Genomic DNA, 22,856 nt, shown 5'->3' on the forward strand with positions numbered 1-22,856 from the left:
TCCTGGGAGACAGGGATGCTTGTTCGGGTGTGTCTGTGAGTCAATCTCCAGGGATAATTAACTAAGGGGATGATGATGAGCCATGCTGAATATGGGTGACAACCTGTAAGCTGAGCCCATGGACCAAATAAAAAAGAGAGAGCTAGACAAGTAGCAAATGCAGTCTGTCTGTCTGTCTAGCTGCCACACCTTTGTGCCATCAATATGGGTACCATATGCCCCCTAGACCTGTCCCCCTTTTTGTGTTTTCTTTGTATTTACTAAAGATTCAATCATTATTTTTATTTGCTTATGTTTCTGTGTGTATGTGTGTGTGTGTTTGCGCGCACGCGCGTGCGCACGAGTTTGTTAAAGATTCAATAATTATTTTTATTTGCTTATGTGTGTGTGTTTGTGTGCACATGCGCGTGCATGTGAGTTTGTGTGTACCACATGCCTGCAGGTGCCTGTGGAGGCCAGTGGGTGTCAGATCCTCTGGAACTGGAATTAGAGGTGGGGGCCAGCTGCCCGATGTGGGTGCTCAGGACTGAATCAAGGCCAGCTGCAAGGGTCGTAAATGCCACTAACTGCTGAACCACTCCTGCAGCCCCCTCTTTTCCTGTCCCTCTTCTGGATTGAACATGCTTTGTTTATGCTCGTCAAGCACTCTACTGCTGAGCTACATGCTCAGCTCTCTGGAACCCAGGGAGGCCTTGAACTTGTGACCTTCCTGCTTCAGCCTGCTGAGTATTTGGGATTTACAGGCTCAGGGTGACTGACCTTAAGTTACAGGAAAAACAACAACAACAACAACAACCACCACCACCCCCAAACCTAGTGCGAATAGCGTCTCAGAGGTTCAGGGAGAACTCACTGACCTTATTTCTGAAAAGAGGTGTTAACTTTTCTGTCAGTTAATTTGTGTGAAGAATAAAAAACTTAACTGGGGGATGTGGGTTGGGTGGCTCATGCCTTTAATCCCAGCACTTGGGAAGCAGAGGTAGGCACAAGTGGATCTCTGTGAGTTAAAGGCTAGCCTGGAACACAATACAGAGTGAGTTCCAGGACAGCCAAGGCTACACACACACACACACACACACACACACACACAGACACACACACACACACACGTCTCAAAAAACCCAAACCAACCAACCAACCAACCAAACCAAACAAACCCCACAAATCAAACAAACTAAACAAACAATATCCCCCAAAACCCTAAAATGCTCACATTGAAGTGCTTTTAATTCTTTAAAAAATTATTTTATGTACGTTGATGTTCTGACTGCATATGTCTGTATAAGGGTGTTGGATCCCCTGGAACAGCAGTTAGAGACAGTTGTGGGTGCTGGGAATTGAAGGCCAGTCCTCTGGAAGAGCAGACAGTGCTCTTAACCACTGAGCCTTCTCTCCAGCCCCCAGGACCTTAAATTCTTAAGTGACCATCTTTTGAATTGTCATTTTGCAGTTGGAGACATAGGCGGAGCAGCTTTGCTTTCTCTGATGTGTGTACCTGTGGTCAACTGCCAGGCAGCCAGGTGGCTCTGTCTCTGGGGTAACCCGGAAGCCAGCTGGGGTGGTGAGGATGAATGCAAGATTCTCACCTCCCAGCCAGCTAGCTTGAGCCAATGTCTCAGTGCAGTTGGCGGCTACGCTATGTCCTTTGCAGCGCAGTGACTATGGTTTCATGGTGTTGGCCAAAGCAAATCACAATCTAGTCTAGATTTGAAAGCAGGGGCAACAGACTCCTCTTGAGATACAGAGCTGAAAAATCACATGATAAAATACACAAGTATATAGAGAGCAGTAATGGAGACCATTTTGGGCAAGCAATGTGCTTAGAGGTCACATATTTGTTTGTTTTTCATTCCTTTTTTTTTTTTTTGACACATGGTTTCTCCACGTAGCCCTGGCTATCCTGGAACTATCTTTGTAGACGAGGCAGGCCCCAAACTCACAGGGATCCACCTGAGGAGGTCAGGTGTGAAATAAGAAAAAATATAGGGGGAGGCTTGTACAGTGTAAGAGCTCACCAGTCTTGATGTTATGCTGGGAGTATCTAAGGGCGCCCTGAAGTTGCCCTGTTGTGCAAACCTTCCTCCCCAGACTTGAACTTTGAAAATGGCCTCCCCCGACCCCAGGCATGTAGGATCTGGCTCAGTTATAATTTTGCAGATAATTCAGGGTGGATCTTAGGAATAATTTAGAGCTTGGGGTACTATGAGTCAATTAATTTCCCTAAGCTATGGGAAGTGTTCCAGACAGCGCTTTGAGTCTGTGGGCCTCATCCTTCCTGATCTATGGTCTAACTTTCACCCTCCTGCACTGGGATTGAATTCAGGGACTCAAAAATGTCAGGTAAAGCTGGGCACAGTGGTACTCGCCTGTAATCTCAGCACTCGGGGAGACAGAGGCAGGTAGATTTCTGTGAGTTCCAGGTTAGCCTGGTCTACAGTGCTGGACAGCCAGGGCTAACACAGAGAAACCCTATCTCAAAAAAAAAAGTCTAAGCAAATATTGTGTTCTCTTTTTACTTTCTAAATTTTGAGGCAAGATTTTGCTAGTTTGCCCAGGCTGGCCTTGAATTTGCAGTTCCCCTGCCTCAGCTTTCCAAGTAGCCTGGATCCCCGGCTTGTGCCAACCAGACCGGACTTGGTTTAAATTTTATGTAAGAGAATGTTTCAGTTCACGTGTTAACGTGATGTTGTGACTGAGGAAATCTGAATTTGAGTTTATTACTTCAGCTTTGTAACTCCAAGAAATAAACAAAAATTATAACTAATAAACCCAGCACGTGGGTGTGTGCGTGTGTGTGATGCACATGTCAGAGTCAGAGGATGACTTGTGGGGCTTGCTTCTCCCGTCCCACCATGTGAGTCCCAGGAATCAAACTTAGGTGTTTGGGCTTGGCTGCAGATGTCTTTATCCAATGAACCATCTTATTAGCCCAAGAAATAAAACAATCTCTGGACTAATTGTGGAAAGTGAGAGCTCCTCTGCCTCATAACATGAGTAGCTCAGATCCCTAAGCACACTGCTTCTACCGTAGGATCCGCAGTTGTACTTAGGAGGAACTAGCCTATGCCTACATTCAGCCGTTAGGGGCGTGTAGAGTCCCGTGTCCTAATCACAGTTGCATTATTATTATTTTTTTTACTGCCTTCAGAGACACCGAGACACATTTGACTCTCATATTACTCACTCAACAATTCCTCTTTTTAAGTTAATTTAATTTATTCAGACACAGGGTACCCTGTAGCCGGGGCTGACCTCAGTCTCCCTAGGTAGACAAGCATGACCTTGACCTTCCCGCCCTCCTGCTACCACCTCCCTAGGACTTGAGGCTGTAGATGTGAGTCAGCAGGATAGCTCGTGTTGACAGGATCAAACCCAAGGTCTCACGCATTCTAGGCAAACAATCTCATCGGCTGAGCAATATCTCAAGTTTGACGTTTACCTGGGGCGGTGAAGGAGATGGATAGGAGATTGCACCAACCGAGGGTGGGGGAATGAGCGCTATTGCAAAGCTTTTTTAAGTCATCAGGCGTATAGTGATTATTAGCTTCAGGGTGTATCCAAGAACTAGTGACAGAGATATAATCCCAGGAGGAAGATGGCTTCCAATAAGTGGTTCCCGATATCTCACATCCCCAGGAGGCACAAAAGAAATCATTAGAGCCTCCGCACTTGTAATCAATGATCTGAGGATGATGAGAGGTGCCAGGGCAAACATATAGGCCTCCATTTTGTCCCCAGTACCCTTGTCTTCTTAAAGCCTTATGAAGCAGTATTCGTTCTAAATCATTGCGGCATCCGACATAGTCTTTTCCTCTTTTGGGCTGTTCGGGAGCCTTAGACTCACGCGGGGGCCAAAAAATGTCCTCAGTACCCCAGTCGGGGTTAGCCCCGAGTGCCAGTGAGCATAGGTCTACTTGGAGGACCGGCCAATGGGGCTGAGCCCCGAGGTGGCTACTGGAATTAACGATGTCGCCAGCCTGGTTTTCAATGACCCATGTGTAATTGAATATCACGTAGGGATTATAGCGGGGGAGGGAGAGGGGAGTACTTACCACTGGGCTCAGGAGAACGAGGAAGAAGATGAGCAGGGACATTCTATGAGAAAACACATTTATTGATCTTCCTCAGGGACTTTCCCTGGGGAGGTCGTTGGGTTAGCCAGTTTTATTAGCCTTTCAGGAAGCCATCGAGCATTTTGTTGAGACTGGTCACAGACACAGGCATGTCCTTTGCCCCAAATGAGCACAGGGTCTGGTCCATGCCATTGATGAGTCAATGGATCTTTCCATAGTACTTGAGCATAAGTATTGGTGGTTGAAGGATGCCAAAATCTATCGGCAGCTGATTTTCCCTGACTATCAAGGGTTAAAAAATTAAGGACAAATAAGGCATGATTTAATAAATTTTTATGATTATTATTGATGGGGTATAATATCCCCCCAGAATTTTTGAGTTTTAAAATCATATTTTTAAGGTTTGATGAACTCTTTCTACAATGCCTTGTCCTTGAGGATTGTAGGGAATTCCAGTAACATGTTTAATTTGTAATTGGGCGCAAAAGCTTTTAAAGGAGGAGCTACTATAGCCAGGCCCATTGTCTGTCTTAATGGTGGAGGGCTGGGGCATAATTGTGAGGCAGGAGAGAACATGCTGATTACATTCCTTGTAGCCTCCCCGGACTGAAGGGTGGCATAAAGGAATCCACTAAAGGTGTCTATAGACACATGGATGTATTTTAGCTTCCCAAAAGGGGCAAAATGGGTAACGTCCATTTGCCACAATTCTCCTGGGGTGAGTCCCCGAGGGTTAATTCCCAGATGTGTGGTTCAGGGAGTAAGGTAATGCAGTGTTGACATTGACGTACAATCTGTCGGGCCTGTTCTCTGGTAATGGAGAACATTTGTCTCAGGGTTTGAGCATTTAGGTGGTGTAGTTGATGAGCCTGTTGGGCCATCTGAAGGGGGTGCCGTTCTTGGGATAACAGAATTAAGAAGGTGTCTCTGGTGGCTAGATCGGCCAAATGATTGCCCTTGGCCAAAGGTCCAGGCAGACCATTATGGGCACGAATATGTCCAACAAAGAAGGGGCATGTTCTTTGTTGGACACTTTGTTGGATTTTAGCAAAGAGAGGGGAAGCATTAGTATCTGGCCGAATAAAGGGCACAGTTTCTAACAGAGGAATGGAGCAAGCGACATAAGCGCTATCAGTATAGAGATTAAAGGGGCAGTCCTGTAGGGTTTAAAACACTTGGAAGACCGCAGTCAGTTCCACCAGTTGAGCAGAAGATAGATTAGTCTGAAACCTGGTAGTTTGTCCATCAATAACATAGGCAGCCACACCGGAGGAGGAGCCATCAGTAAAAACCAGGGGGGCTTGTGGGATAGGGGTACTCTTAGTATGTTTAGGAAAAATTAAGGCTTGTTTACTGAGAAATTGGATAAGTTTGTCAGAGGGGAGATGGTTATCAATTTTTCCCTGGAAGGAAAAGCAATTGATGGCCCAGTCATTGGATGTTTGTAGTAGCCATTGAATTTGGGCGGGGCTATAGGGTTGGCTGACTATGTCCGGGTCTTTTCCAAATATTTTAAGGGAGCTCTCTCTTCCCAACCTGAGTATTTGGGCCACTAGGAGAGGATATGAGGAAAGGACTTTGGAAGGGGTAGCGGGTAAATGTAACCAGTATAACAGTTTATTTTGCCATAGCAAACCTGTGGGCGAAAAAGTGGTAGGGAGGATCAACAGCCAGAGAGGGGAAGAGGGGGAGTAATATGAAATGGTCTGATTTGAAATAGCAGCCTCAACAACCTGTAAGGATTTTTATAGCCTCAGGGGTCAGTTGTCGAGGGGAAGAGGGGTCAGGATCGCCCTGAAGAATAGAATAAAGGGGCTTACGGTCTCCAGTGGTGAGTTTTAAATAGGGGTGCAACCAGTTAATGTCCCCCAGGAGCTTCTGGAAATCGTTTAGGGTGTGTAAAGAATCTCTTCTAAGTTCCATCTTTTGAGTGAGGATCTTATGAGAATGTAACTCGTATCCCAAAAACAAATGAGGGGGCTGAAGTTGAACCTTTTCTGGTGCAATATGGAGCCCAAACTCTTGGAGTCTGGCTACTAGGGAGGACGCAACTTGCAGGAGCTCCTCACCATCTGCTCCCGCCAAAAGGATATCATCCATGTAGTGGATAAGGTAGAGATCAGGATGTTCAAGGCGAAAGGAATCTATGGCTTGGGCCACATACTTTTGGCAAAGAGTAGGGCTATTGGCCATACCTTGGGGGAGTACCTTCCACTGGAAGCGAGGGGAGGGTCCTACACAATTAACAATGGGTAGGCTAAAGGCAAAGCGCTTGCAATCCTCCGGATGTAAAGGGATGCAAAAGAAGCAGTCCTTAAGATCAATAACAATTTTTGAAAATCCCTTGGGAATGGCGACAGGGGAGGGGAGTCCTGGCTGAAGGGCTCCCATGGGAACCATAGTTTTATTTATTTCTCTAAGGTCTTGTAGTAGATGCCATTTACCCCCCTTTTTTGGGATGACAAAAATGGGGGTGTTCCAAGGAGACGTAGAGGGTTCAATATGGCCTGTGGACAGCTGTTCCTGCACTAACTGCATGGCCGCGGTGAGTTTTTTGGTGGGGAGGGGCCATTGGTCGATCCAGACAGGGGAGTCATTTTTCCAAGTAATCTTATCAGCCTGGAGTGCAGTGGTCTGGACAGGGATTGGGCATCCCTGACTATTTTTGCCCAAGCCCTGACCAGGGAGAAATCCCTGATCTAGCATTTGTTGTGTCACAGTAGGAGAGGGGCTGAAAAGGTAAACCCCCATCTGGGTTAATATATCTCGTCCCCAAAGATTAACAGGCAGGCCAGGGACGATGAATGGCTGGATACAGTCCGTATTGCCATCAGGATCCTCCCATGTCAGAATCTGAGAACTTTGGAGGGTGTTGGTGGACACACATATGCCCTGGAGGTGGGTTAGGGAGGGCTGGCACGGCCAGGAGGAAGGCCAGGAGGCCTGAGATAAAACAGTGGAATCTGCTCCTGAATCGAGAATGCCTTTAAAGTATTTGCCATTAAGTTTAAGTTTAAGGTGTGGGCGTTCTCTGGTAATCTTCTGGACCCAATAAATGTCAGAGGATCCGGGAGCAGAGGGCCCCTTGGGCGTCCCCAATGAGGGCGTAGAGGTATCGAGGGGAAGAGGTAGGGCCTGAGCAATACGTTGGCCCTGACAGATGGTGAGGGGCCCTCTCGTGGAGGAGGCCAAGATTTTAATCTCCCCAGTGTAATCATTGTCTACAAGGGAAGGGAAAATGGTAATGCCCTGAAGAGCCACAGAGGCACGCCCTAGGATTAAGTAATAGGTCTTAGGCGGCGGGGGCCCAAAGACTCCTGTGGAGATGACTTGAACGCCTGAATCAGGATTTAATATTGTGTAGGCAGAGGCACAGAGGTCCAATCCTGCGCTTCCGGGGGAGGCGCGGCAAAGGTTTGTGGCATTTGGGGCAGGGGCTGAGGGGGAGGCAACAGTGGGCTGGATTGGGGCTGGCTGACCCCTGAGGCTGGCAAAAATTGGACAGGCTGGGGGGCCCGGGGCTGGCCCCGCAACCCGTTTCCCAGATGAGGGGGAAGGGTATTACCTAAGACATCGGTTTTGGAGCGGCAGGTGTTAGCCCAATGTCGGCCACGGCGGCAGCGGGGGCAGACCGTTGTGGGGGGTGGGCAGCCCATGTCAGTAGCAGCAGGAGGAGTAGATAAAGGTTTAGATTGGGGGCAATTTTTGGCAAAGTGACCTAGCTGTCCGCAGCGGAAGCAGGACTGATTGTTAGATGGGGCCCCCGTTACGGCTCCCACAGCAAGGTTGATAGCCTGGGTAACTTTATGAGTAAAGGGATCTACCTCTCGGCAGAGCTGAACCATCTCATCAAGATCTTTACCCTTGTATTTTCCTCTGAGGACAGCCTTGCAGGCAGAATTAGAATTTTCATAGGCAAGTTGGTTTAGTAATTTATTTTCATTTTGGCCAGGGCCAAGAGACCTTTCAGCGGCTTCAAGAAGGCGAGCTACAAAGTCGCTGTAACTCTCCTGAGCTCCCTGAACAATCTTAGTCAGGGGAGAGGGAACGGACCCCTGGGTAGGGATCGCCCTCCAAGCGGCCATGGCGGCAGAGGCGGACTGAGCCTCTCAAGCAAGGAGAGGGTAAAGGGGGCATTTGGGCCATAATTTTTGACCGCAGTATTTAACTTTTCTAATTTTATGAAAGGGAGTTTACGATAAACAGTAGGAGCGGGCGCCCGATCATCGGCGTCACTTTCAGTTTCACTATTTGGATTATGGTCGGAGGTGGACTGTTCCGCCTTGGAGTCAGAATGGAGATCAATGAGGGGAGGAGGGTCCCTGCGAGTGGACTGTCGTGAGGCAGAGGTGGAAGAGGAGGGGAGTTGAGAAGGTGTGGAAGGGGGGACAGGCTGACGGCCAGCGGACCGGGAAGCGGAAGGTTGAGACGGAGGAGCGGGAGCTGAGGCAGTCTCTCGGCCAGACTCAGGCGCCATCTGGGAGTGTGTGACAGGGAAGGCGATGCGGACGGGAGACGAGAGAGGCGATTTTGAAGTTGGAGGACCTCCATAAGGTCTTGAATCTGTCGAGTCAGGCGAGATTTCATAGCGGTGAGTGCAGTGGAAGGTAAAGAGGGCGCGGCAGGCAAAGAGGCAGTGAGGGGAGAGGGAAGGGTCGGGAGGGCCAAGGGAGGCCACTCTTCGGAGTGATAGCGGGCGGCTTCCTCCTCAAGGGTCGCAGCGTCCCCCGGATCTAGGGGGTCGTCACCATTCTGGGCAAGGAGGATGACGGGCGGAGCAGAGGGAGAGGTAGGGGGGTTAGAGGGAGGGTTCTTGGCTGCAGGAAAGACAGGGGCACAGAAAGGAGAACAGCCATGTTCTACAGAAGAGAGAGGGTCGTCATAGGCGGGTAGGAGAGAAGGATAGCGAGGGGCCGTAGAAGAAGGAGGCGGCAGCTGGGGAGGGTCCGGAGATGGCTTGACAGGGGGGTCCTGAGGGGAAGAGTCCGGAGGGATATCTATGAGAGTGAAAGGAGAAGCAGGGCCAGAGGCACGAGAGGAGGAACAAGAAGGCGGTAAGGAAGACTTGAGACAGTATGCAGCAACAGAAAGGAGTTGTTTGTGTCCAGTCTCCGAATTGGAGGTCTCAATTATGTCTCGAATAAGCCCCCAGTATGAAAAACTATTGTGTCCAAGGACCTCATTTACATCCCTATTTATTAAAACATTTAATTCACGACCAACCCGCTGCCATTTGTGTGAATCGATGGTCAGCCTGTCAATAATGAACAGGGGACATTTGTCATCGACAAAAATGAAAAATTAACCAAATGTTTCTTTTTAACCCTTATGACTCTCTCTCTGAGGGCGTCTTTGAGGCCCTTGATGAATTGAGCCTCTTTAGACAATGTCTTACCCAATCTGAGAAGTAGGACAGATGACTCACCTAATAGTTGAAGCGGCCGGGCGAGCGGCGACAACCATGAAGTCCGAGGGTCGATCGCAATCTTAATCTTTCCGGGGAGCGACCTGTACTCCGACAACCACGTTGGGCACCACCTGACCTGACCCACAGGTCCAGTTATTTGGGGGGGGTTGAAGGGGGTTGCGACCTGTGAATGAAGAACCGGCGAGAGAGAAAGCAGGACTCAAGGAAGTATAACTTGTCAAGAGTCGTTTACTGAAAGCAGGTGTTTGAATTTAAAGCGTGGTTCGGGGAGGGCGGGGGTAGGAAGGAGTGCAGTGGGAAAGTACAGAATCTTCTGGGGTAAGAACCCCAGGGTAATGTGTGGGGAGGGGGAGGAAATAGGTGGCTTTCCTCAGAAGTCACGGTACGCTGAATGTTCCTTTTCTCAGGGCCAGGCAGAATGTCTGTGGTTTCTCAGAAGTCACGGTATGCTGAATGTTCCTCTTCTCAGGGCCAAGCAGGATGTTTGATAAGTTCTTTCAACAGTAGGCTTGAGGCCAGCTGGAGTCCGGTTCAGCCAGGGGTCTCTTGGCTCCCAACACAGGCTGGCCTGGAACTCACAGCGATCCGCCTGCCTCTGCTTCCCGAGTGCTGGGATTAAAGGCATGCGCCACCATGCCCGGCCCCAATTTCTTTTTAAAGGCACTTAGTGCTATGAATTTTCCTCTTAGCACTGCTTTCAATGTATCCCACAAATTTGGGTATGTTGTTCCTTCATTATTGAATTTCAGGAACTTCTTGATTTCTTTCTTTATTTCTTCCCTGACCCAGGTGTCATTTAGCAGAGAGTTGTTTAGTTTCCACGTATGTGTTGGTTTGTTTGTTATTTCTGTTGTTGTTGAATTGCAGCATAAGACCATGGTGATCCGATAGAATACAAGGTATTATTTCAATCCTCTTGTATCTGTTGAGGCTTGCTTTGTGACCTATGATGTGATCAGTTTTGGAGAAGGTTCCATGGGGTGCAGAGAAGAAGGTATATTTCTTGTTTGGGTAAAAGGTGCTATAGATATCTGTTAGATCCATTTGATTCATGGCATCGGTTAACGATGTTTTTTCTCGGCTTAGTTTCTGTTTCAATGACCTATCCTTCAGTGAGAGTAGGGTGTTGAAGTCTCCCACTATTATTGTATGGGGATTGATGTGTGGTTTAAGCTTCATTAGTAGATCTTTTACAAATGTGGGTGCCCTTGTATTGGGAGCATAGATGTTCAGAATTGTGATGTCATCTTGGTTGACTTTACCTTTGATGAGTATGAAGTGTCCTTCTGCATCCCTTTTGATTAATTTTAGTTGAAAGTCTATTTTGTTAGATATTAAAATGGCTACGCCTGCTTGCTTCTTGTGACCATTTACTTGGAATATTTTTTTCCAACCTTTTACCCTGAGGTAATGCCTATCGTTATGGGTGAGATGTGTTTCTTGAATGCAGAAGAATGTTGGATCTTGTTTATGTACCCATTCAGTTAGTCTGTCTTTTTGTTGGAGAATTGAGACCATTGATGTTGAGAGATATTAATGACCAGTGACTGTTAAGAGTCTTAATTTTGATGTTGGTTCCAGTCGAGTGCTTATGTAATTGTGTTTTTGCCATGGTATAGTTATCTATTTCCTGAGTAGTTTTGGTTGTAGCTTGTCCCTTTGGGATGGAGTTTTCCTTCTAGTACCTTCTAGTAGCTCAGCTAACAGGAACTGAGGTTCCATCCATTTAACATAAAGCTGTTCCCAGAGAATCCTTGTGATCCTGAAGAGGAGGGCTCTGAGTACCTAGGGAGATGTGGAGGTTGAGTGACAATTCATACAGAAACCTGTTCCTTCATTCCCAACAGGGAGAGCCTAAAAGACACCATCGGGACCAATGGTTCTCAGCCTTCCTAACCCTGTGACCCTTTAATACAGCTCCACAGTGACCACCCCAACCATAAATTTATTTCTGTTGCTACTTCCTAACTGTGATTTTGCTAGTTATGAGCCATGATGTAAATATCCGATATGCAGGGTATCTGATGTATGACCTCTGTGAAAGGGTGTTCAACCCTTGCAAGAGGTTGCAAGCCACCAGTAAAGAACCGCTGATCCAGACTCTGGCTGTGAAAAATACATAGGCAGCTGGATGTGGCTGCACAGGCCTGTAAATCCCAGCATTTTAGAGATGAAGACAGAAGGATCCGGAGTTCAAGCTGGATGCTAACCATGCTACGTGAGACATAGAAAAGAGCACAGGGCACTCTTAGAAAGCCAAGGTGAGCACTACGGAAGGACCCCAAATTCCCCCTACTCAAGCATACCAGATGTCACCTTATACAAGAGACACCATCATTCTCCACCCCATCCGTAGATGCCAAGATCTCGGGTATTTCTGAGCTTCTGTGCCTGTGACTGCCCTGTCCCCTTCACTAACCCCTCCCCCAGTGATCTGATCCAGCTATGGCAAGTTGCACATGCTCTCCTTCTGTGCGATAAAGGCATGCCACCATCGGTATATGCCTTTGCTGTGTTTCCTATGCAGGACAGGGCTTGGGTAGGAAAGAAATGGGCTGTCTTGATTTCTTTTCAAGCATAGAGGAGAGAAGGCTCATCTTAGTTCACAGTTCAGGCTACAACCATCCCAGCAGGGAAGTCGATGGAAGCTTGAAACTCGCTCTTCACATCATGTCAAATCAGGAAACCGAGGAGCAAACACAAGCCGATGCTTGGTTTCTGTCCTAGTCGCTGTTCCATTGCTGTGAAGAGACACCAGGACCATGGCAAGTCTTAACAAAAGAAAGCATTTAAGTGGGACCTGCCTACAGCTTCAGAGATCTAGTCTATTATCATCTGTCATCATGGTGAGAAGCATGGCATCATGCCAGCAGGCCCTGGAGCAGTAGCTGAGAGCTACATCCCGATCCATAGGCAGAGAGAGGGAGAGAGAGACCAGAGAGAGAGAGAGAGAGAGAGAGAGAGAGAGAGAGAGAGAGAGAGAGAGAGCTCAAAGCCCACCCCCAGTGACACACTTCCTCCAACAAGGCCACACCTACTCCCTGTGACTAAGCATTCAACTACCTGAGCCTACAGGAAGGCCATCCTTATTCAAACCATCACTGTTCCCTTTTCACACAGTCCAGGATCCCTAGGACCATGGACTAACACAACCCACAATGGGTGAGTCTTCCCTCCTGTTGCTATGATAAGACATGACCAAAATCAGCCTCTGGAAGACATTTGTCTGGGTGTGAAGTTCCAGAGGGAAAGTCCACAAGAGCAGGGGAGACTGGATCAGGACTGAGAGATCACACCTTCAGTGGCAAAGAGGAAGCAGAGAAAGCAAAGCAGGAGCTGGGCCAGGCTAAGAATTCTCCTACTTCACCAAGGCTCCACCTCCTGAAGAGTCCATAAGCCCCACCCCCTAGATAGCACCATCAACTGGGGACCAAGTGTTCAAGTACCTGAGCCTTTGGGGGACGTTCTCATTCAAACGACCACACTACACAGAGATTAAAACAGAGACAGGGTTTCTGGTATACCTATTGGAGCAAGAAGAGGGGTTTAGCTCAGGGGGAGCACTGTCTGAAGGGGAGCAGTCTGCAGGCTGTGAGTATCTGGGAAGAGAGCGCTATGACAGACATATTCTGGAAACACTATCAACATGCTTGTGTGGGCCAGAAAAGAAGGCTTCTCCATTTTCCTCAGAGCCTCACCTGGGGGAAAGTGGGAGACGAAAGACGTTGCCATCTCCCTGGAGGTCTGAGACTAGGGTCATTGACATGGTCATGCCCATCTCAACAACACACATTCCCTCAGGCCTTCATTCGGGGTTTCCTCCACTTCCACTATCCTGGGACTTGTGGGCTTCTCTGTGAGTGGCAGGCTCAAAGCAGGAGGCTTCTGTTCCTAAGGATGACATCCAAGCTTGTCCTCAGGCCACCACGTGCACACTCAAATTCATATGTCCACACATACACATGAACACGTGTTTTTTAAAGTCTAGTCATACATTCAAGCTTCAAGACGTATGTTAATTCCCATCACTGTGATGAAGGACCTGAGACAACTTCATAGAGGAAAAGATTTGCTTTGTTTCTGTGGTTTTAGTCTCTAGCAGCTTGGCCCTGGGCCCTTGGGCATGGAGGCAGTAAACTATGAAAAGAGCAAAGTGGAGGAAACTGCTACACAAAAGTGGTCAGAAAGCAAAGAGAGGGAGAAAGAGAGAGAGAGAGAGAGAGAGAGAGAGAGAGAGAGAGAGAGAGAGAGGAGATATCAGGTACCAATACTCCTTCAAAGACATGCAGTCGATGCCCTAGATTTCTTCTAGTTACCCCACCCGCTAGAGTTTCCACATCTCCCAACAGGGAGGTTATCTGAGCATGGGCTTCAACCCAAAAGCCTTTGGGTTGGGGGTACCTACCGACTGCTCTTCCGGACCCGGGTTCAAATCCCTGCACCCATACGGCAGCTCACAACTGTCTGTAACTCAAAGATCTGACACCCTCACACAGACATACAGACAAAACACCAACGCACATAAAATAAAGATAAATAAATTTAAAAAAAAATCCAGGCCCATCACAAGTGTCTTGATATGCAGCCACAGTGTCTGAAGAATTGCCTAAAAGGGAGGGCTGCTCTCAGCTTGTGAAGGAGTTTTGACTGTGAGGCCCAGTCAGAGTCCTTGGAGATCCTTGTGGGATGGTCTTCGCTCTTCCTTGGACAACCTTGTTTAGGCCTATGTCTCACTCTCTGTGAGCTCTTCCATTGCACAAGCCTCACCCTATATTTTTTTCTTGTTTCACACCTGACCTCCACAGGTGGATCCATGTGAGTTTGAGGCCTGCCTCGTCTACAAAGAGAATTCCAGGATAGCCAGGGCTATGTGGAGAAACCATGTGTCAAAAAAAAAAAAGCAATGAAAAACAAACAAACATGTGACCTCTAAGCACATTGCTTGCCCAAAATGGTCTCCATTACTGCTCTCTATATACTTGTGTATTTTATCATGTGACTTTTCAGCTCTGTATCTCAAGAGGAGTCTGTTGCCCATGCTTTCAAATCTAGACTAGATTGTGATTTACTTTGGCCAACACCATGAAACCATAGTCACTGCGCTGCAAAGGACATAGCGTAGCCGCCAACTGCACTGAGACATTGGCTCAAGCCAGCTGGCTGGGAGGTGAGAATCTTGCATTCATCCTCACCACCCCAGCTGGCTCCCGGGTTACCCCAGAGACAGAGCCACCTGGCTGCCTGGCAGTTGACCACAGGTACACACATCAGAGAAAGCAAAGCTGCTCCGCCTATGTCTCCAACTGCAAAATGACAATTCAAAAGATGGTCACTTAAGAATTTAAGGTCTTGGGGGCTGGAGAGAAGGCTCAGTGGTTAAGAGCACTGTCTGCTCTTCCAGAGGACTGGCCTTCAGATCCCGGCACCCACAACTGTCTCTAACTGCTGTTCCAGGGGATCCAACACCCTTATACAGACATATGCAGTCAGAACATCAACGTACATAAAATAATTTTTTAAAGAATTTAAAACACTTCAATGTGAGCATTTTAGGGTTTTGGGGGGTATTGTTTGTTTAGTTTGTTTGATTTGTGGGGTTTGTTTGGTTTGGTTTGGTTGGTTGGTTTGGGTTTTTTGAGACGTGTGTGTGTGTGTGTGTGTGTGTGTGTGTGTGTGTGTGTGTGTGTAGCCTTGGCTGTCCTGGAACTCACTCTGTATTGTGTTCCAGGCTAGCCTTTAACTCACAGAGATCCACTTGTGCCTACCTCTGCTTCCCAAGTGCTGGGATTAAAGGCATGAGCCACCCAACCCACATCCCCCAGTTAAGTTTTTTATTCTTCACACAAATTAACTGACAGAAAAGTTAACACCTCTTTTCAGAAATAAGGTCAGTGAGTTCTCCCTGAACCTCTGAGACGCTATTCGCACTAGGTTTGGGGGTGGTGGTGGTTGTTGTTGTTGTTGTTGTTTTTCCTGTAACTTAAGGTCAGTCACCCTGAGCCTGTAAATCCCAAATACTCAGCAGGCTGAAGCAGGAAGGTCACAAGTTCAAGGCCTCCCTGGGTTCCAGAGAGCTGAGCATGTAGCTCAGCAGTAGAGTGCTTGACGAGCATAAACAAAGCATGTTCAATCCAGAAGAGGGACAGGAAAAGAGGGGGCTGCAGGAGTGGTTCAGCAGTTAGTGGCATTTACGACCCTTGCAGCTGGCCTTGATTCAGTCCTGAGCACCCACATCGGGCAGCTGGCCCCCACCTCTAATTCCAGTTCCAGAGGATCTGACACCCACTGGCCTCCACAGGCACCTGCAGGCATGTGGTACACACAAACTCACATGCACGCGCATGTGCACACAAACACACACACATAAGCAAATAAAAATAATTATTGAATCTTTAACAAACTCGTGCGCACGCGCGTGCGCGCAAACACACACACACATACACACAGAAACATAAGCAAATAAAAATAATGATTGAATCTTTAGTAAATACAAAGAAAACACAAAAAGGGGGACAGGTCTAGGGGGCATATGGTACCCATATTGATGGCACAAAGGTGTGGCAGCTAGACAGACAGACAGACTGCATTTGCTACTTGTCTAGCTCTCTCTTTTTTATTTGGTCCATGGGCTCAGCTTACAGGTTGTCACCCATATTCAGCATGGCTCATCATCATCCCCTTAGTTAATTATCCCTGGAGATTGACTCACAGACACACCCGAACAAGCATCCCTGTCTCCCAGGAGATTCTCAGCCCAATCAAGTTCACAACCGAGATGAAACATCATGCTACTTCTTCTCAGGGGACAAAGCACGTCAGAATCCAAGTTAAATTTGCAATAGGAGGGCTTTATTGGGAAATCAGGAGAGGGAAGGGAATGGAGTCGCCCCCAGGACACACGGGAGAATCAAGCTCTCCCCAGCCCTGAAGCCTCCCCAGCAAGGAGCACAGCCAATAGATGTCCAGAGGCACAAAGCCAACTCCATCCAGTTCCAAACGGGTGGGTACCCTGGCTTGTTGCCAGCTAGTCTTGATGTCAGGGTGCAGGAAGCATGCTTTGTGTCGCTTCGGCCCCCCGGGGGCCATCTCAGCTGGGGCTGGGTGGGAAAAGTTGACGAAGGCTCTAGTATCGCATCTGGTGGCCTGTGTGGGTGAAAGGGGGAGTGGAAAGGAGAGAGCAGGAGGAAGAGAGACTTTAGGTGGAGATTTGACGAAAGGTGAAGAAACAAGTATGTAAGAAACCTGGATCCCAAAGAGCTGGAGAGCCCTGAGGTGGAAGGGCTGAAATCACACAGCCTGTGGCCCCATCCAATTCCCAACCTCTCCCACAACAACCGCAGGGATGGAGAGCCCACGGACCAGACCCTTCACCATCCCACAGCCTTGCCAGTGAATGCTTTGGCTACTCAGAAAGAGAACCCCAACTTCACTGCTAGATTCACATCCGTCCCTCAGAGCAAAAACGCATTTGATACTTTGTAAACAGACAGTTCCCTGGCACTAGAAGGATTCTCTGAGCTGTACATTGCAGTGTTGTTAGGCAGCCATGTACTATAACTCCATAGTGAATTTTTTAAGGTGAAATCCTAGCTTAAAGAGCAATGGCTTTATTTACTATTTATTTATTTATTTATTTACATGGGTATTTTTGAGTCTGTGTATGTATGTATGTATGTATGTGTGGGTGGATGGATGGATGGATGGATGGATGGATGGATGGATGGATGTGTAGTGTATGTCTGCCTGGTGCTCTCAGACATCAGATAAAGGGCATTGGATCCCCTGGAACTGGAGCTATGGGTGATTGCAAATCACCATGGGTACTGGTAATTGAACAGAGGTCCTCTACAAAAGCAACAAGTGCCCTTAGCTACTGAGCATCTCTCCACCCAGATATTTAATGTTTACTGCACTATTTCATGACCTAGAGACTACCCTAGGGGCATGAGTCCTTCTTAGAGGCAGATGCTGGCACCAGTAATATACTCCCTTCTACGGTTGTACCCGGCACTGGCTGCACTAACTGACCACTAAGACCTCTGAATCTCTGTTCCCCTGTGTTGTCACTGCTCCAGGCCTCCCAACCTAATGATGATTGAAGGCACTGGCCATGGAGCCTCACAGTGCTGAGGCTATCCTTTGGAAATCACATGGCTATGAGAGGATAATTTATTCCTTCCGAACCTCGTGTTAAAGCCTAGCTATAGGCAGCAATAGAAATGAACATGACAATGCACAGTTTTCAAGCCATCTCCTCTAACTACTGAGACTCAGACCACATGCAGATTCAATTTCATCCAATGGTCAGTTCAGATCCAAGTGTGGGTCTATGCTGCTTCACTAGAGACTTTTCTTAACCCATTTCTGTGCAGTCTCCCAAAGAAGTCCAAAGATACACGAAAAAGAACAGCAGCCTAGTACGCAGAAGACCGTGAATTCAGTAATTCTTTACCTTGTGACTCATCATCGCACTCGACAGATTTTGAGGAGGACTGGGACTGAGATGGCCTTCTATTTCCTCCGCCATAGCTGCCTCCACTTCCTCCTCCTGAACCACTTCCTCCACCATAGCTGCCCCCACTTCCTCCTCCTGAACCACTTCCTCCACCATAACTGCCCCCACTTCCTCCTCCTGAGCTACTTCCTCCACCATAGCTGCCCCCACTTCCTCCTCCTGAGCTACTCCCTCCACCATAGCTGCCCCCACTTCCTCCTCCTGAGCTACTTCCTCCACCATAGCTGCCTCCACTACTTCCCTTAGAGCCACCTCCTCTACTTTGGCCACCTCCACTTCCTCCCCTGGATCCACTACCTCCACCATAGCTCCCTCCACTTCCTCCCCCAGAACTGCTTCCTCCTCCACCATAGCTTCCTCCACTTCCTCCCCCAGAACTGCTTCCTCCTCCACCATAGCTTCCTCCACTTCCTCCCCCAGAACTGCTTCCTCCTCCGTAGCTACCTCCACTTTTTCCACCATGGCTGCCTCCACTTCCTCCTCCATGGCTGCCTCCACTTCCTCCTCCATGGCTGCCTCCACTTCCTCCTCCATGGCTGCCCCCACTTCCCCCTCGATGGCTGCCACCACTTCCTCCACCATAGCTACCTCCACTTCCTCCACCATAGCTACCTCCACTTCCCCCACCATAGCCTCCTCCACTTCCTCTGCCATAGCTGCCCTCACTTCCTCCACCATAGCTGCCTCCACTTCCTCCTTGTCTTCCTTTGCCACTTCCAAAGCCAATTTGTCCAGCTCCAGACGATTCACTGAGGACAAAGGAAAACACTGATACATACACAAGAATGAACATGGACAGAATTAAGACGAAAGTATGAATTGAGACATCGCAGCTCTCTCTGGGGCAGAAGGTGTCCCCTTTCTCCCATTGGTATCATTCTCATTTCCAAGATCAAATGCCCCAAGTATTCCCACCAAATGCATATATGGATGAAGTCCTCAACCCATCAGATCTTTGAAAATAAGACCTTTTCTAGCTGCTTCTATTCAGAAAGCTAGGTATGGTGTCAGAAGCCTAAGGGGACTCCTACAAGATTCTACTGTGTAGAACCTACAGGCTCCTAAAGACCTACAAGTCTTGCTGGCCGCCTTCAAGGAGATTGCGGTAGGTCTGAATCTCCTTCTCTAGCCGTGTCTTGACGCTGAGTAGAATGCTGTATTCCTGGCTCTGGCACTCGATTTCTGCCCGGACCTCAGCAAGCTGGGCCTCCACCTCACATATCTGCCCCTGGATCTGCTGCAGCTGGCCACAGTAGCGGTTCTTTGTGTCTTCCAAAGCCTTCTCCAGGGCTGATTTCTAGGGAGGAAGAGGAGACTTCAGGAGGGGTGTTCCACTCCTTGCCCCTCCTGAAGATGCTATAAAGCCCTCCTGAGCCCAGCGATGGCAGCGAATCTGGAGCAGGACTACCAACCGTGCTAAGCTGAGTCTGCAGCTCGATGTTCAGCTCCTGGATGTTGTGCTGCAGCTGGGATACTTCCTTCATATTTCTCTCCATCTCTTCACCGTTATTTGTCACTTCTTGTTCAATCTGGGTCATCTGCAAACCAAAGGCTCAGTTACGAACAGGTGCAGCAAGGACATCTGTAGGAAGGGCTATGCATCACGCACTAAAGGATCTTTGCCTTTAAAAGCAAGGCAGTGACCATGTCAAGGAGAAGCTACTCAGGAGTTCCACCAGTCAGGTTGTCCAGTCCGTTTCAGCAACGTTTCAATGCCCTTTATGCTATGTCCCCAAAGCCCTGTTCTAGTCTTATTTCCTTGCATACATGCAGAATGGCAACCCTTTCTCTATCAGGCTCCCTTCCAAGCTTTGAAGACAGGAGAGGAAGGGAGCAGGCATGAAACCCAGTGTACTGCAGGAGATCTGTATGTCTCTCCTAGAGTCTTACATGGGATTATAGTGAGTTAAGCATGCTCTGAACAACAGACACTAATAAACTAAGAGCTTCTCAAGGATCACAATTGTATTGGGCTCTTCTCTGGGACATTAGGGCTTTGCCTATAACTAGCACCACAGCTGTGTTTCTTTCTGTGTGACAAATGAAGAAGGGTGCATGGCATCTATCGGAGGATCGGAGGATAAATAGAGCTAGGCCAAGAGATGAAGAGGAAGAAGGATGAAGGGATGACACAGGGGAAAGGAAGTAGAAGGATGCTGAAAGGAGGGTGAGAAGACTGAGCAAGTCACCCACTCTGCTCACCTTGGACTCATAGTATTGCTCAATGTCCTGGCGGTTCTTGGAAATGGCCTTTTCATACTCCTCACGCATGTCATTGAGGGCCTGGGTGAGGTCTGTGCTAGGAGCAACATTTATCTCCACGTTAACGTCTCCATCGTTCTGGCCCGTGAGCTGGCTCATCTCCTGACAAGGAGGAAGAGGGCATGAGGTTAGAAGTGGGACCCTTCCTGGCAGCTTTTAATGCTCTCTCACAAGTCCTCTCGAAGTGTAAGAGAGGAACACCATTGAGAGAAATCAAAGTGCAGCTGCCACTGCAGGCCACCCTGTAAGGAGCTGAGAGTGTCCCCTGCTATCTCTGCCCTTCTGTTCCTCCAATTAGGCCACAGCAGCAGTTACCTACCTCCCGGTGGTTCTTCTTCAGGGCCTTTATCTCGTCCGACAGATTATCAAGCTCCATCTCTTTATCCGTTTTCTCCATCTTGAGAACATCCAACACCTTTTTCAGGCCATTAGAATCAGCTTCCACCCCTTGACGCAGGGTCTGCTCCATCTCAAACCTGCAGGCCAGCCATGGGTAGAGAAGGATCAAGAGGGCACCCAATCCTACTGGGACCTCCAGAGCTCTGAAAATCGCCGGTGTGGGGAAGCTGGGGCTCTCTCAGGGCAGATTACAATGGTGTAGGGAGAAAGAAGGGAACACGACTCACTTAACCCTGAAGTCGTCTACAGTCATGCGAGTATTGTCTATGTCCAGGAGCATTTTGTTGTTGGTCACCGTGAGATCCTCAATCTGAAAGAGAAGATGGCAGAAATCAGCCATGGTCTCTTGATAGGATCAACTTCAGGGAAGTGGGAAGACCAGACATAGCCAGCAGAAGGGATAAGCCCGTCCAATGTGCTCAAGAAGCAAGAGCAGTTTTCCATCAGCTTGTATGTTGCATGGCACCCACCAAGCCTTCATTCATTCAGCAAATATTTGAAAGTCTACTTCAAAGACAGGGTAGGGTGTAGGACAAATCCCAAGAGCCCACCATTGGCTGCAAGGTCTGAATGATCTCAAAGGAGTCATGGAAAGGAAAGATGGCTTTGGCTAGCCTGGGAAACCAGGAATGACATTGGGAAGGAGATGACAATTGAACTAGGTCCTGAAGGATGGCTGTGATGCATGTGAGTAAATGGATGGAAGAAATCTGCAGTTGGAGAAACACTGCATTCAGAAATGCAAAGTAAAATCAGGAGCAATGAGTGAGAACAGTAAGGAAAGCAACTGTGGACTCCATTAGTGTCGGATATCGCTGTGGCTGCTCAGTGCAACGCAGAAGGTAGTCACCCACTAGGCAGATGGATGGATGATGGATGGATGGATGGATGGATGGATGATGGAATCACCCTCACAACCAGAAGTCCTCTCTATGACTTGACCAACCAAACTTCACATCTAAGTCCTAAGTACCCTCTGAGCCCAAGAGAAATGGGAAAAGAAGGATAAGACTGACTTGAAACCAGGTCAAAAGAAAGCTCCAGTTGGGCCCTAGTGTTGTTAGTGTTAGCTCAGACTTCCTCCCCGCTCTGCCCAAACTCAAAATTAAATATCAAAGTTCAAATCCAAGCCCAAGCCCCTAAGACCTCAGAAACCAAGTATAAGTGTGTTTCTAATGAAAGTGTGGTTTGTTTGTTTTTTTAATTCTCTGGTATGGCTTTGCTTGGACTCTAGTGTTTTACCTTTTTGTAAAACAGGTTGAGAAAGAGAGTGAAGAGGGAGGAGAGAGAGAGAGAGAGAGAGAGAGAGAGAGAGAGAGAGAGAGAGAGAGAGACTCTCGTGCATACCCTGCCCTTCAAGTCTTCAATAGTATTGTAGTAAGGGGAGTAGTCCTTCTGGAAGATTCTGGGCCCCTTCTTTGAATACCATTCCTGGATCTGCCTCTCCAGGGAGGTGTTGTCTCCCTCCAGTTGCTGTACTTTATCCATATAGGAGGCCAGACGGGAGTTGAGATTCTGCATGACAGTCTTCTCATTGGTAGTCAGAATGCCACCTTCACCACCTCCAGAGCCTCCACCAAAGCCACTTCCAGAGCCACCACCAAAACCACTTCCAGAGCCACCACCAAAGCCACTTCCAGAGCCACCACCAAAACCACTTCCAGAGCCACCACCAAAGCCACTTCCAGAACCTCCACGGAATCTACCGCCAGAACTCCGTGAACTAAAACCCCCTCCATATCCTCCACTGTAGCTAGAGCCAAAACTGCCACCACCTCCACTGCCACAGGCCGAAAAGCCACCCCCACCAAATCCACTGGGAGAGCGAAAGCGGCCCCCTCCTCCACCAGCCTGGGAGGAGCGACTGAAGGAGGACCTCATGCTACCCCCACTTCCCCCTCCTCCTCCGCAGCTGCTGCTCCAGAAAGATGAGGAGATCTGTTTGCAACTCATGATGCTGCCTGCCAGGAGTCTGTAGGCAGGACACAGTCTCAGGGTTGCTGGGTACTGAGCCGTCCCTCGAACTGCCTACTTATAGCCCCCTGATGAAAGTGGCACGCCTGGGTGTGCCCTCATTCTATGCCAGCTCCCCCCCACCCCTAATAGACTCAGAGAAGGTCTAGGATTTGGGAGCAGCAGGGAAGCCCCAGGCTCTGCGTCCCTCAGTGACTGCCCGTCA

The 22,856-nt window shown here is 48.4% G+C and overlaps 2 protein-coding genes across 2 annotated transcripts in view; both read right to left on the reverse strand.

Moving 5' to 3' along the window:
- Positions 1 to 22,856, reverse strand: part of LOC127200383 (keratin, type I cytoskeletal 17) — a 142,425-nt gene that overhangs the window by 73,079 nt on the left and 46,490 nt on the right. The window lies entirely within an intron of this gene.
- Positions 8,103 to 22,630, reverse strand: LOC127200172 (keratin, type I cytoskeletal 9-like). Its single transcript, XM_051158288.1, has 10 exons — positions 22,025 to 22,630; positions 20,905 to 20,987; positions 20,598 to 20,754; positions 20,219 to 20,380; positions 19,429 to 19,554; positions 19,090 to 19,313; positions 17,954 to 18,765; positions 8,472 to 8,890; positions 8,271 to 8,406; positions 8,103 to 8,179 (listed from the first exon to the last, which is right to left on the reverse strand). Exons 1-10 carry the CDS (start codon positions 22,628 to 22,630, stop codon positions 8,103 to 8,105), a joined length of 2,802 nt encoding a protein of 933 aa, XP_051014245.1.

The sequence above is a fragment of the Acomys russatus genome, chromosome 16 (assembly GCF_903995435.1).
Source record: "Acomys russatus chromosome 16, mAcoRus1.1, whole genome shotgun sequence".
NCBI lineage: Eukaryota > Metazoa > Chordata > Mammalia > Rodentia > Muridae > Acomys > Acomys russatus.

What these genes read in the sequence shown, in the direction of transcription:
- LOC127200172 (XM_051158288.1), bottom strand. Translation starts at nt 22,630, where the DNA reads ATGAGTTGCAAACAGATCTCCTCATCTTTCTGGAGCAGCAGCTGCGGA. An exon ending in TGAAGAAGAACCACCGGGAG is followed by an intron (nt 20,381 to 20,597) that starts GTAGGTAACTGC and finishes CCTCCTTGTCAG; the next exon opens with GAGATGAGCCAGCTCACGGG. An exon ending in CGCTTCCCGGTCCGCTGGCC is followed by an intron (nt 8,407 to 8,471) that starts GTCAGCCTGTCC and finishes GCCTCACGACAG; the next exon opens with TCCACTCGCAGGGACCCTCC.